This window comes from Geotrypetes seraphini, chromosome 9 (assembly GCF_902459505.1).
Source record: "Geotrypetes seraphini chromosome 9, aGeoSer1.1, whole genome shotgun sequence".
In the NCBI taxonomy this organism is placed as follows: Eukaryota; Metazoa; Chordata; class Amphibia; order Gymnophiona; family Dermophiidae; genus Geotrypetes; species Geotrypetes seraphini.
In genome coordinates this window covers 175,965,218-175,979,029 of record NC_047092.1, presented here as the reverse complement: position 1 = coordinate 175,979,029, position 13,812 = coordinate 175,965,218, and the positions used below count along the sequence as shown (strand labels likewise).

The window sequence follows — 13,812 nt, the reverse complement described above, 5'->3', positions numbered from 1 at the left end:
ATACCTCTGCATCCAAAACCACCCTGAAATTCTTTGCATGGTGATTCCTGTCACTAATTCAAGTTCTGCGGCTCATTTGTAATCATTTTTTTTTTCTATTTCCAGCTAGTAAGTGAGCAGCAGGAAAGCAGACCTCTCCTGAGCCCCTCCATTGATGATTTTCTGTGTGACACCAAATCAGAAGCAAAAGCGAAGCCGGTAACATCAAACACAGCAGGTACTTCATTTCCAGGTTTATTATTTCTGAAGAAAACGGATTTTATACACAGATCAGGCATCTGTCACTTGTCATTTATGTTTTAGACACCTTCCAGTTCTCATTTCCTCTTTCCAGACTGAAGAGAGAGAAGCTTTTACAATCATTTTTGTCTGTCGACACCGCTGCCCTGAATTAATGGCTCATGCATATTCATTGCCCATATTTAATGCATATTCATTGGGGAAATCCTGAAAACCTAACTAGGTCGCAGCCCTCGAGGACCCGGGTTGCCCTCCTCTGATACAGATAATGCTTCATAAAATCTGGATTTTCCCCCATCAGCAGACCTTAGATAAAAGTGAAAGGTCACTTGGACACACAAGGTCAGAGGCGTGAAGAAAGTACAAGAAGTTTATTACAGCATACTGGACTCTAGTTCAGTGAACAGCCTGCATACTAGAGTGTTAGAAATCAGGAAATGCACGGACTTTTATGCTCTTTTCACTAAACATATGCTAATACATGCAAAAACTACAACTTCTCATTTGTTACTTCTATAACTTTTCTACAATTATTATTGGTCCTAAGCCAGCACTTATGATAGGTTCAGGGCTACAACTATAGTCCTATAGGAAACTAGCTCATTTCTCTGCTTATCTAAATCTTACAGTTCTAAATGTTACATGTACAGGAGGGCAGGGTACATCATGGCTCAATCTCTTATCTATTTAGCTTACAATGTGGTAAGGCAGGGACATACATTTTAGGCAGATGAGGTCAGTAGATTGTACACTGTTTTCAGCTATGTAGGCCAGAGCAATATTTTAAACAACAGTTAACCATTTCATGACCTTACATTAGCACTGAATACTGGGCCAGAATGTTTCAGAAAATTGGAATTGGCAGGAGTCCAATAGGTAATTCTGGTTATCACCTTATAACTATTGCTGCTACTAAAAGTGATACACAGTATGTGGCATCTGGGGCCGATCATTTTTTTAACAACTCCCCCCCCCCACACACACACACATATAAAAAGGGATCGGAGGAGCACCCCCTAGGAGCTCCACCCAGGGAGGGACTGCCCCCTCCTGCCCCCTCCCCTTGGATAAGGTGACCAGATTTTCCCGAAGGAAAATCCAGACGCATGGCCACGCTCTTCCTCTGATGTCATTTCCTAGGCATGGGTCCAGGAAGTGACATCAGAGGAAGAGCCGACGCTAATGCGACAGAAGCTTGGGGGCTGCTGCCTGTGCCAGGAATGTTACAGAGGGATGGGGGAAGGGAAGCGGCACATGTGTGGCAGGAGGGGGCGCCACCAATCCGGGTGCTTCTCACCCTCACTACGCCGCTGCTCATCCTTGTCAGTTCTAGCACTTTGGGCTTTTTTTTTTTTTTTTTTTAACTTTTGTAATGAAATGTTGGGATCATGTGCCACACTGCAAGTGATTGGCAGTCAGGAAGTGCAAACTGAATCAGAGGAGCACAGGAAGTGCAGAGGATTAGGCTGAGACAGACAGAAGGATCCTGCAGCTTCAATCTGCATCACTATGGGATACTTCTCCGAGGCTATAGTTAGCTGCTTGCAGATGCTTGTTTCACTTGGCCTGGAGTCCCTTTTCCAGAAACAAAATTAATTCCTTATATACTGAGACTCCAGGCCTTTTTTTTTTTTTTTTTGTCAGAACCGAGCAGGATAATCTTTGGAAGATCTGCAGTCGTGTCGCCTCAGGCTTTGCTTTTGTTAGCTACCTATGATTGGGCTTTGGAGACGTGGGTGGAAAGCTCCCACCCTCAGGAAAATGTTTCTGAGGTCTGTCAGGGTTTCATAGAGTTTCTACGGATGAAAAATTGCCGTTCAGGAGGACAAACTGTGCTGCATCTTTTGCCTGAGACTTTAAGCTGGAAGCTTTGTGCAGACTGATGATTCATAGGCATATTCAAAAGTGAAGGAGGCTTTTCTATGAAGCAGGTGGTGAGGAGGGGCCTAGTGGTATAGCCGCTGCCTCAAATCCCAGTGCTGCGCCATTGCTCTGGGTCCAAACTAAGTACTTGTATATGTATATGTGAACCACTTTGAAAGTTATACCACAAAAAGGCAGTATACAAGTTCCATTCCCTTATCCCACTTTATGCAAACTGTGTCAAAAATGTCTCCTTGAATTTCTATTTACAGCATATGGACTGCTTTAAGATAAGTGTCTCCTAATTTCTAAAAAAAAAAACACAAAAACTTTTTTTAAGGTCTCTGCTTTAAATTATCAAATGAATCCATGATGAACAAAATCTAGTCTATTTCTCTTTGAAGAGTTTGAAATCTGTGACTCAGTGATTCATCTAACTCGCCTCCAAGGGTCCTAGAATTAATTTGCATTACCCTGTATTATAGGATTGGTTGGATAGCTCTTTGGAATTTTATGATATAGAAGAATTTTAAAAAACCAAAACACAACCATTCAGGCCAATTCCAGAAGTTCTCAGTTCTGCCTCTGGAGATTTACACTGATATTATGGTTCAAAACTGATCCTTCGTATTCCCATGGCCAGTCTGGTTTTCAGGAGAGCCCCAATGAGTCTGCAAAAATGGCTGGAACTAAAAACATGATTGTATGTCTCTGCAATTCACATATGTTTTTAATTTTCCAATTGTTATATAATGTTAAAGATTTTTGGCCCCCCAGATCCCTAAGCAGGTAACAACATCTTCAAATCTACAATCTTACATGAAATAATATATCTAGAAAAGAACAATCAGTGATTACAAATTTTATTGTACAAAAGTGCTTTCGGCTTCATTCTAAATTCCATGTGGTCGAAATTAGACAAATGTTCAAAGCAAAGAATTATTCACATTTTAATTTTTCAATCTGGAGAACAAGACCTGAGTCTTAAAGTAAATTAAACCTTAAGTTTATATACCGCATCCTCTCCATAAAGACAGAGCTCGGCACGGTTTATAGGAACTTTAAAATAAGGAAGGGAAAACATAATCAGAATTAGTGATTATAAAGAGGGTAGAGAGATTTACATTTTTGAGAATTACCAACTTTTCAGATGCTTACGGAATAATTTGAGGGAGCCCAGATTCCGCAGCAGGGCAGAAAGGTTATTCCAAAGCTCAGTGAATTTGAAGAAGAGACTTCCCCAATTTTCCCGGATAGATGATGCCTTTTAACGAGGGGAAAGATAGTTTAAGTTTTTGGGTGGATCTGGTAGTGTCAGGTCTTGAAGAATTCCAAGATAGTGGAATTAGGGGAGGAAGAGTGCCATGTAGGATCTTGAATGTTAGGCAGGCACATTTAAAGTGCACCCTAGAAATTACCGGAAGCCAGTGAAGTTTTGACAGAAGCAGAGAGACATGATCAAATTTACTTTTTGCGAAAATCAACCTAGCCGCACTGTTCTGGATCCGCTGAAGTCTTTGAAGACTTTTCTTGGTTAGACTTAGATAGATGGAGTTACAGTAGATTGTACAAGGACATCAAAATATTGTTGGTGAAAGCAGGATCTCACTTTTCTCAACGTGTGAAGACTAAAGAAACATTCTTTTACCAGAGAGTTCAGATGGTCATTCAAAGAAAGTGTAGAGTCAATAATGATGCCCAAAACTTTGCTTGAGAATTCAATCTGCAGTGTGGGGCCAGAAGGTAATGAAATGAGCATGGGTAGCTGATATAATTTGGGGCCAAGCCAGAGAAGTTTTGTTTTGGACAGGCATAGCTTCAGTCATTTCTCATTAACACCTCTTTTTTTTTAACTTTTTATCAAAAATGTAATATCTTGAAGCTTAGAACGCTTATCTAAGATTCCATTGTCCAAAGGAGGCCTGTTCTCTTTACAGGCTTCATCAGGGGTAATGCATTTCAGTATTTGTGTTCTATAAACATTCTGGGGACCCCCCCCCCCCCAACAAAATCAGTCAATATAGGAGTCAATAAATCAGTCAATAAATCTTCTTATAAAAATCATTAACATCAACACAAGCACTTACAATCTACATACCTTCTTCCATCTTCAGCTTATCCAAACATGGTACCCTCTTTGGAGAACCTTTTACAAAGCTGCAGCACATCTGGACCCCATATTTGGACACTTTATCACCACGGAGTCGAAGCCATGTTTTGAATAATTTGCAATGGTACTCTGTCTTACCGGCTTGATATCTTTCTGCTGCCTGTGCATGGTGGTTTATCTTATTCGCTGGGATCGGGGTTTGGGGAGGGGTTTTTTTTTTTCTTGGGGGGGGGTTCTGTGGGGTTGGGAAGGAATGGTTTGTGACCGTGGAGGACATCGGAGCACAGTCCTTCACGGAGTATGTATTGTTTGTATAATATGGGAATCTGCTGGTGGTGTTGTTGATGTATTCTTGGTTTAATAAAAACGATTTCACATAATAAGAAAGTGGCCTTAATGCGCCCTTACGTGGGTCTTTCCTGCTCGCTAAGGCTATTTTTACCGTAGCCAGAAAGGCCCCGATTTCTATGAAAAGTGGCTACCATGATGAGCGTCAGAGCAGTATCGAAGCATTAAGCGCCCTGGACCACGATAGAAACCTCTACAATGGCTTAGTAAAAGAGGTCCTTCATTTTTTTAATTGGTTCAGTTAGCTAATAATATGATTCTTTAATATGAAGGACAAACTTTGCCCCTTAGACATATGGACTGAATCCAATAATGCTGTATATTGACTGGATATTGGCAACGTGGAGGATGTATTCATTGCAATATCATGATGGAAGGAATTCAGATTTCTATCCCAGGAAAAAAAGTTATTACTCTGAAAAAATATTCCACATGCCAATCCAAATTTGTGGTTTAGTTTTTGATATGCCTGTGTTCTCTTTTATATATTGGGCATACGTCTTGTGCATTAAAAATCCAAATATCTGAGCATAAATATACGTAATATTGGAAATAGAGGTCTGCACGGGAACGGGGATCGCGGGAATCCCGTGGGTTCCGCGGGGGTCTCGTGGGAATCCCCCCCTAACTCACGGGACTCCCACGGGGACTCCTCTCTGGCCCACGGGACTCCCACGGGGACGCCCCCTCTAGCCCACGGGACTCCCACGGGGATGGAAGGCTTTGGAAGCAGGGTTCGTCCATATAATATAATGGACACGTCACCCTTAGTAAAAGAGGGGGTTTATAAGTTAATTACCTGAACAGAAAACAAAAAAAAAGGGTTCCACCAAAGAGATTCCACAAGGAAAACAGCAGCGCAAACACAAAAGAAACTGTGGAATTGATGATCCTGTCAGAAGTAATTGCTGCTTTTTATGGGGACGGGCGGGGATGGAGGTAATTCCTTGTGGGGATGGGTTGGGACGGAGAGGATCCTGACGGGGACGGGTGGGGACGGAGAGGATCCTGGTGGGGACGGAGAGGATCCTGGTGGGGACGGGTGGGGACGGAGAGGATCCTGGTGGGGACGGAGAGGATCCTGACGGGGACGGGTGGGGACGGAGAGGATCCTGGTGGGGACGGAGAGGATCCTGGCGGGGACAGGCGGGTATGGGTGGGATTTCTGTCCCCGCGCAACTCTCTAATTGGTAATGGAAGGGCAATAGATCTCCTTGTGATACATTGTATGGAGAATCATAAATCAAGAACTTGAAATGTACTATTTTAGACTCGATTGGTTGCTCTACCACATCAGGGTGATCTGGAGAGAAGATTCTGGCAAATGGAACAGCAATTTATTTTTTTCTTTTCAGACAATTTGACCTAAAGGGCTTAATGCTAGATGGAAAAGCATTTTTTTTTTTTTTTTAATAACATAGGGGGTCTTTTACTAAAGATTAGATATAAAGTAGAGAATCACGCGGTGGTTATTACCCGCGGCTAGCAGCAAGTAGCCACGGGTAACCCACTGAAACGGGGAAAGAAAAAATAGTGGTCGCTGCGGGGACGTGGACAAGGCCATTCACTGCCCCGTGGAGCGGTGAATGGTCTTGTCTCCACAGTGAGGCAATCAAGGATCGCGCGGTGCAGCAGCCCCCACCTGCCCGATCGCAGCATTCCGCCATCTCCCTCCCTCCACCTCACCTTAGATGCAGAGTTTGCCGGCTTTCTTTGTCGCCCAGCTGCACGCATTCATTGTGGCAGGCCCATTGTGGATATCCTGAAAACCTGGCCTGCCAGTAGATCTCGAGGACCGGAATTGGGCAGCCCTGGCCCAGATGTTCCACAGTCAAAAACCGGAAGTCCAAAGCACTAAAGAACAGATTGTGGAATACGATGATCTTGATGAGGCGTTTATTATGACGAGTCAGATAAAAGTTCAAATCCAAAATAAAATAATCTCCACTTCACGAGTAACTGACGTGTAGTGTGATACGGACCCTACACGGTCCACGTTTCGGCAAAAAGCCTTCTTCAGGGGTCCAGGTCAGTATTCATTCAATAATATAAAAATAAATATAGATAAAACCTTGTCCATGAAGACGCTAAAATGAAATATAAGAACATGAGAACTGCCATCTCCGGATTAGACCTTCGGTCCATCAAGTCCGGCAATCTGCACACGCGGAGGCCCAGCCAGGTGTACACCTGGCATAATTTTAGTCACCCATATCCCTCTATGCCTCTCGTAAGGAGATGTGCATCTAGTTTGCTTTTAAATCCTAGAACGGTGGATTCCACAATAACTTCCTCTGGGAGGGCATTCCAGGTGTCCACCACTCGTTGCGTAAAGCAGAACTTCCTGATATTTGTCCTGGACTTAGCTTCAGTCCATGTCCTCTTGTCCGTGTCACACTGGACATTGTAAATAATTTTTTTCCTGCTCTATTTTGTCGATTCCTTTCAGTATTTTGAAGGTCTCGATTATATCCCCTCGCAGTCTCCTTTTCTCAAGGGAAAACAATCTCAGTCTCTTAAGTCGTTCCTCGTATTCCAAGTTCTCTATACCTTTTACTAGCTTTGTTGCTCATCTCTGCACCCTTTCCAGCAATTTTATATCCTTCCTTAGGTTGGGAGACCAATGTTGGACACAGTATTCCAAGTGTGGTCTGACCATTGCTCTATAAAGCAGCATTATAACTTTCTCCGATCTACTCGTGATTCCCTTCTTTATCATGGCTAACATTCTTTTCGCTTTCATTGCCGCCGCCACACATTGTGCTGACTTCTGCACACTACATGTCAGTAATTCATGAGGTGGAGATGGGCAGACTAGATGTGGATGGGCAGACTAGATGGGCCATTTAGTCTTTATCTGCCGTCATATTTCTTTGTTTCTATAACCATAAAGCTCTATGACCTCACAATGCAGGTGTAAAGAGCCTTAGCCTATAGGAAGAGGAGATGCAAATGTTAAGAGCCTTAGCCAATAGGGAGAGGAGGAGATAGTGGATGCTGTGGATGGGCCATTTGGCCTTTATCTGCTGTCATGTTTCTATAATTATAAAGCTCTATGACATCACAATGCAGGTGCACAGAGCCTTAGCCTATAGGAAGAGGAGATGCAAATGTTAAGAGCTTTAGCAAATAGGGAGAGGAGGAGATAGTGGATGCTGTGGATGGGCCTTTATCTGCCATCATGTTTCTGTTTATTTTGGATTTGTACTTTTATCTGACTCGTTATAATGAACGCCTCATCAAGCTCATTGTAGTCCACAGTCTGTTATTCTTTTATGCTTATGACTACCTACCTGCAAGTCAAAAATAAATACGGGGAGGGGGAGGGGGGAAGAGTATTTTAAATCCAGTAATACTAAAAAAAAAAAAAAAAAAGAAACAGCAATAAATAACAGTTTTTGACTTTTTTGTTATGCAATTTCCGTCAGGGGACAGCCTGGAGTACGTGATGACAAATTGAAAAATGAGACATAAATGTAATTAATATTAAACTTAAAACAACATAGTATTTGAACTGAGCTTTATATAATGTTTTGCGTGCCCTACTTAGCACTTTTTGCATAGCACTGACAAATTTAGTGCTGACTTAACTGCTGAGCATCACATGTGCTTGCGTAGGTATTCCCTGATAATTCAGGTCTCACTGGCATTTTCAGCAACTAAGCATATTTATTCCCCCTATTACAAAAAAAATGATTTTTTTGTATTTATAAAAATGCTGCTAGTCTAGATCTGTCCTACATAGAAACATGACGGCAGATAAAGACTAAATGGCCCATCCAGTCTGCCCATCCACAGCATTCACTATCTCCTCCTCTCCCTATTGGCTAAGGCTCTTAACATTTGCAACTCCTCTTCCTATAGGCTAAGGCTCTTTACACCTGCATTGTGAGGTCATAGAGCTTTATGATTATAGAAACATAGAAACATGATGGCAGATAAAGGCCAAATGGCCCATCCACAGCATCCACTATCTCCTCCTCTCCCTATTAGCTAAGGCTCTTAACATTTGCATCTCCTCTTCTTATAGGCTAAGGCTCTTTACACCTGCATTGTGAAGTCATAGACCTTTATGGTTATAGGAACAAAGAAACATGACAACAGATAAAGTCTAAATGGCCCATCCAGTCTGCCCATTCGCAGCATCCACTATCCCCTCCTTTCAGTAAGAGATCCCATGTGCTTGCCCCCGCTTTTTTGAATTCAGACACAGACTTTGCCTCCTGCCCAACGCAGATGCCCTCCTGCCCGACGAGAACAGGCAGCCGTGGGGCGCTAGGGCGGGACCAGGGTGTAATGGGGCGGGGATGGGTGGGCCTGGGGGTGGGTCTAGGAGGGGGGGGTCTGGATTTTCCATTTGGAAAATCTGGTAACCCCACATGGAAGGGGCATGGGCAGGCAGATGGTAAATTCTCTTGTGCCCAGAGCTAAGCGCCAGAGACTAGATTCTATAAATGGCATCTTAAAAAACTGGCACCGGTAGGCACCGTTTCTAGAATAACACTTGGCAACAGGAATCGCGCCTAATTTTAGGCACATTTACTTCAACTGAAACATGGTATAAATCCTCGTGGCTAAATTAGGTGCAGATCCCCCTTATTCTGTAAACACACACATGAGGTTGTGGGTTCAAATCCCTCACTGCTCCTTGTAACCCTGGGCAAGTCACTTAATCCCTACATTGCCCCAGGTACACTAGATAGAGTTTCAGCCCACCGGGACAGATGATAAAGTACCTGAATGTGAAACCACTTAGGATATAAGTGGTATATAAATAATAAATGAATTGTAGGCAGTGGCGTAGCAGAGGTAGGAGGCACCTGGGGGGTGGTGCCTCTTTGCTCCCTCGCTCCTTCCCCATCCCCCACACCACACTCGTGCCCTTCTTTCCCCCCTGTACCTTTTTAAATCTTCACCAGCGCCAGCAGCTTCTCCAGCCTGCTGTTCACGCTGGCATTGTTTTTCCTTCTGATGTCACTTCCTGGCTCCGTAGCCAGGAAGTGATTTCAGAGTGGAGCCTAGGCCGGCGCAAGCAGCAGTCCAGGGAAGTTGCTCGTGCTGGCAACGATTTAAAGAGGTACTACGGGAGGGGGCGGGTGTAGCATGGAGGGGGCAGAGAAGTGCCAGCACCCCCACCAAGGCAGTGCTTAGGGCGGTCCATCCCCCCTGACCCCTCTTTCTATGCCACTGATATAGGAAGCGCCCCCCCCCCCCATTTTTGGAAAATGTACAAGCAGATCTCATGCCTAAAAAATAAGTATGTCAATTTTAATTAATTCCAATTAGAACATGCCACAGCCTTTTCCCCCTCTGAGGGGTGGGAGAGCAGCAGGGCCTTGAGGACGTGAATGATTCAAAGACCATATCTGTATTTTTGTTTTCAGTTCTTCCAGGTGCCATGGCACCCTCTTGCCCCCCCCCCCCCATCCCCTCATACTACAACACTGATTCAACCCCCCCACACCCCCACCCCCATTTTATGTCAATTCTTTTCTCTGTTGGGTCGGCTTCAGGGTCACCCATCTCTCCTTGTCCCTGCTGAAAAGAAAGAAAAGAGAGAGTAATAGCAGAAGCAGAGATGCTAAGTTTAATTCCAGGATGGAAATTTTGGGGCAGCCCTGGATTTCTAATCACCCCTTCAAGGCTCATTATGGGACTTGCAGCAATGTTTTCAGTGGGCATGATCAGGTGCTACAAATCCCACACTGCTTTGGGATGTAAGAAGAGAATGACACGGGGAACAAATTATTCTCCATCCCAGCAGGAACTCATTTTCCAGTCCCGTCCCAGCAAATTCTTTTGCTGTCCCTGCCCCGTTCCTGCAAGCTCCATCCTCATCTGCACAAACCTAAAACACTTTAAAATCCTGAGTAGCAACATTCTGGAGCTCAGATTGTGATGTCATAATGCCTCATTCCACCAATGCATGAGCTCATCTGCACAAGCCTCAAACACTTTCAAATCATAAGTAGCAACATTCTACAGCTCAAATTGTGATGTCATAATGCCTCATTCCACCAATGCCTAAGCTCCGTCCTCATCTGCACAAGCCACAAACACTTTAAAATCCTAAGTAGCAACATTCTGGAGCTCAGATTGTGATGTCATAATGCCTCATTCCACCAATGCCTAAGCTCCGTCCTCATCTGCACAAGCCTCAAACACTTTAAAATCCTAAGTAGCAACATTCTAAAGTTCAGATTGTGATGTCATAATGCCTCATTCCACCAATGCCTAAGCTCCGTCCTTATCTGCACAAGCCACAAACACTTTAAAATCATAAGTATTCAAGGCTTGTGCAGTTAAGGCTTACAGGAATGGGACAGGGACAGGGACAGCACTAAAACTTGTGGGGACGGGACAGGGAAATTGAATTCCTATGGGGACGGTGAAATATTTGTCCCCATGTCATTCTCTAGATGTAAGTTCAAAACCAGGACTGGCCAAAAATTTCCAGTCTGGAGCTGCATAATTTGGCATAAGAGGGGCTAGAGCAAAAACACCCTGCCACTCTGACTTTGGACTCTGAAAAGAAGTGCTGGCACTGTTCCCTCAGAAATGATGGCCTGCACTTGTCCATTTTGAAGTGTTGACGTGAACCAAATCAGGAAGTGCGGTGCTGCTTTGTGACCCTGTGTCAAGGACTGTTTTCATTCCGTGCTATTAAGCCTGCTTTAAATTTTAGATCAGGCTATTTCAGGATGTGCAAGATCTGCATTTGCTCTCGTGAAAAAAACATTCATCACTCCGCACTCCAGGAATTAAAGATTCCATCAACTAACTGTATTCAAGGTATTAATAATGCACAAGAAGGCAATCTTGAGGAGGGGCCAAGATGGCGGCATCGACCAGACGCTGAGATCGTGCTCTCTCTGCTTTGGGAGAATTACTCGCAAGGAAAAATGCCCCATAAGAGGAAAGGGACGCCAGCTTCCTCGACGCCAATGCTCCTACCCCGTCAGCAGACGATTGAGCAATTGATACCTGGTATCTGCATCCAGCGGGGCGAAATTCCGGCAGTGGGAGAGAGTAGAGAAGGCTCCAGCCCACACGGAAACGAGATCTCACTCTCGCCCCCCCTTCACCGAACCACCTCCCTGTCCGGCTGACTCTTCTGCTTTGGCAGTAGGAACAGAAAGTGCTGCCGAAGTTGCACACGGAGTTCTTAGAGGGGAAGCGCCCAGAGCAGATGAGCTTCTGCCGATGGCGACCAGCGTTGGGGAGTTTATTCCCTCCAGGGAGGTGACACTAACAGCGATTTGGGGACTGTTACAGAAAATGGACTCTGAGGCAACGAAGACTTCTACAAAGGTACAAATGTTGGCTAGTAAGATGGACGAATTAACCAAGGCACTGGAACAGTCAAATACTGAAGCTAAAAATATTTTCACGGAAGTAAAATCAGAAGTGAAATCCCTTGTGGACTTTAAAAATGCTGCAATTAAAGATTCAGCGACTTTACACCGTAAACTTTAATAGAAGGCTGAATGTTAGGATTTTGAATTTCCCCAAAGTACCTGGGATATTAGCCTATGATATGTTTAAGAAATATTTAGTAGAAATTTTAAAGTATTCCACGGACAATATTCCTCCTTTAAACAAAGTCTATTATTTACCTTCTTCACCAAAAAACCGGGAAGCAATGGGGGTTGGAGAACAGACTCCACAATTGGACTTAAATAATATTTCAGCCATATTAGAGGAATCTATTACAGCTATGACTCAGAGAATGACACTTCTGGCTTCATTTATTTTCCATCAACCAACGAATAGAGGACAGGTAATAACAAGGGTTCTTGCTATTCTATACCGCTCTCAGAAACCTGTGATATTCAGGACACTTAAGTATCCAGACATGACTGGTACAGGTATAAAGTATCTTTCATCGAGCCGGTATTTTCATGTGCAAAACTACAAATGTGCAAAAAGCTATGATAAAGTGCTACGTGAAATAAATATTATTAAAAAATTAGCACTTAGCTTTTATATGTACTTGATTTGTAGTGGATCATTGTAGTAAACATTTCTATGTGTCAGCTCAAACAAAGTTGCACATTCATAAATACAAGACCCCCGATGAAGCCCTTGACTGTGGCGAAACGGGTCCCGTAGGGCGTTTAGCCAATTTCTGTTTACTACAATGATCCACTACAAATCAAGTACATATAAAAGCTAAGTGCTAATTTTTTAATAATATTTATTTCACGTAGCACTTTATCATAGCTTTTTGCACATTTGTAGTTTTGCACATGAAAATACCGGCTCGATGAAAGATACTTTATACCTGTACCAGTCATGTCTGGATACTTAAGTGTCCTGAATATCACAGGTTTCTGAGAGCGGTATAGAATAGCAAGAACCCTTGTTATTACCTGTCCTCTATTCGTTGGTTGATTGATTTTGATTCTTGAAGAGGACTTAGTCCATTGTTTGTGGTTAAGTTCATTTATTTTCCAACAGGACATTGACTCTTTTATGAAACTTTACTTTCGTGTTTCTAGAGAATTGTTCTACGGTAAAAAGATATGGGTGTTCCTGGATGAGCAATGCGACAAGATACCAGGGCTTTGGGTGCGTCCTTTTTGCTCGCCTATCCCTGTAAATGCATTGTGAAATATGCTCAAGTTAAGTATGTCTTCTTTCAACCAAAGCAGTTAAGATCTTTTTTTGGAACTGAAGAAAATCACTGCTGGTGTTTAGGTGATTAATGGACTTTAGAATGCAGAGTGTTATGTTAGGCCTTTCAAGGTACTTTTGATTCTTTGTTATGATTGATTAGCTTCTCAATTACTTGCTTAACCCCTCCTTCATAGCTTTTTGTGGTCTAAGAAAGCATACCCGTATTTCTTTTTCTTTTATTTTTGTAAAATGTGATTTTGAACTTTTGAACATTTGAACAATTATTCCTGCTGTATTTTCCTAAGCAAGATGTATTTTCTTGTAAAGATATAAAACTAATAAATAATAAATACAAAAAAGAAGGCAATCTTTTCCCTGGCAAATTCTACAACCAGTGCTTGTAATCTAAGATTTCAAGAGATTAGACTCAGGAGCAATGGCAGGAAAACTCTTCATTCAAAGGGTGACAAGTGTGTGGAGCGCCCTCTCTGGTGGGGAAGGCTAAAATGAACCGGTTGAGTATTCAGTCTGAGTATGCCGTAGGCAGTGGCTTACCTGGCTAAAGGCCCACTTTTTTGAAACTGCTTTCGAGTCTTAATTCCCACTCACTGCTGTCAGACACCTAGACCCAC

General features: G+C 43.2%; 1 protein-coding gene across 1 annotated transcript in view; it reads left to right on the top strand.

Annotated features, from left to right (window-relative positions):
- PEX5L (peroxisomal biogenesis factor 5 like) overlaps positions 1-13,812 on the top strand; it is a 115,727-nt gene that overhangs the window by 28,391 nt on the left and 73,524 nt on the right. The window contains exon 2 of the mRNA XM_033958834.1: positions 106-217. Coding sequence (XP_033814725.1) covers positions 106-217 — 112 coding nt within the window. The remainder of the gene's footprint in view (positions 1-105; positions 218-13,812) is intronic.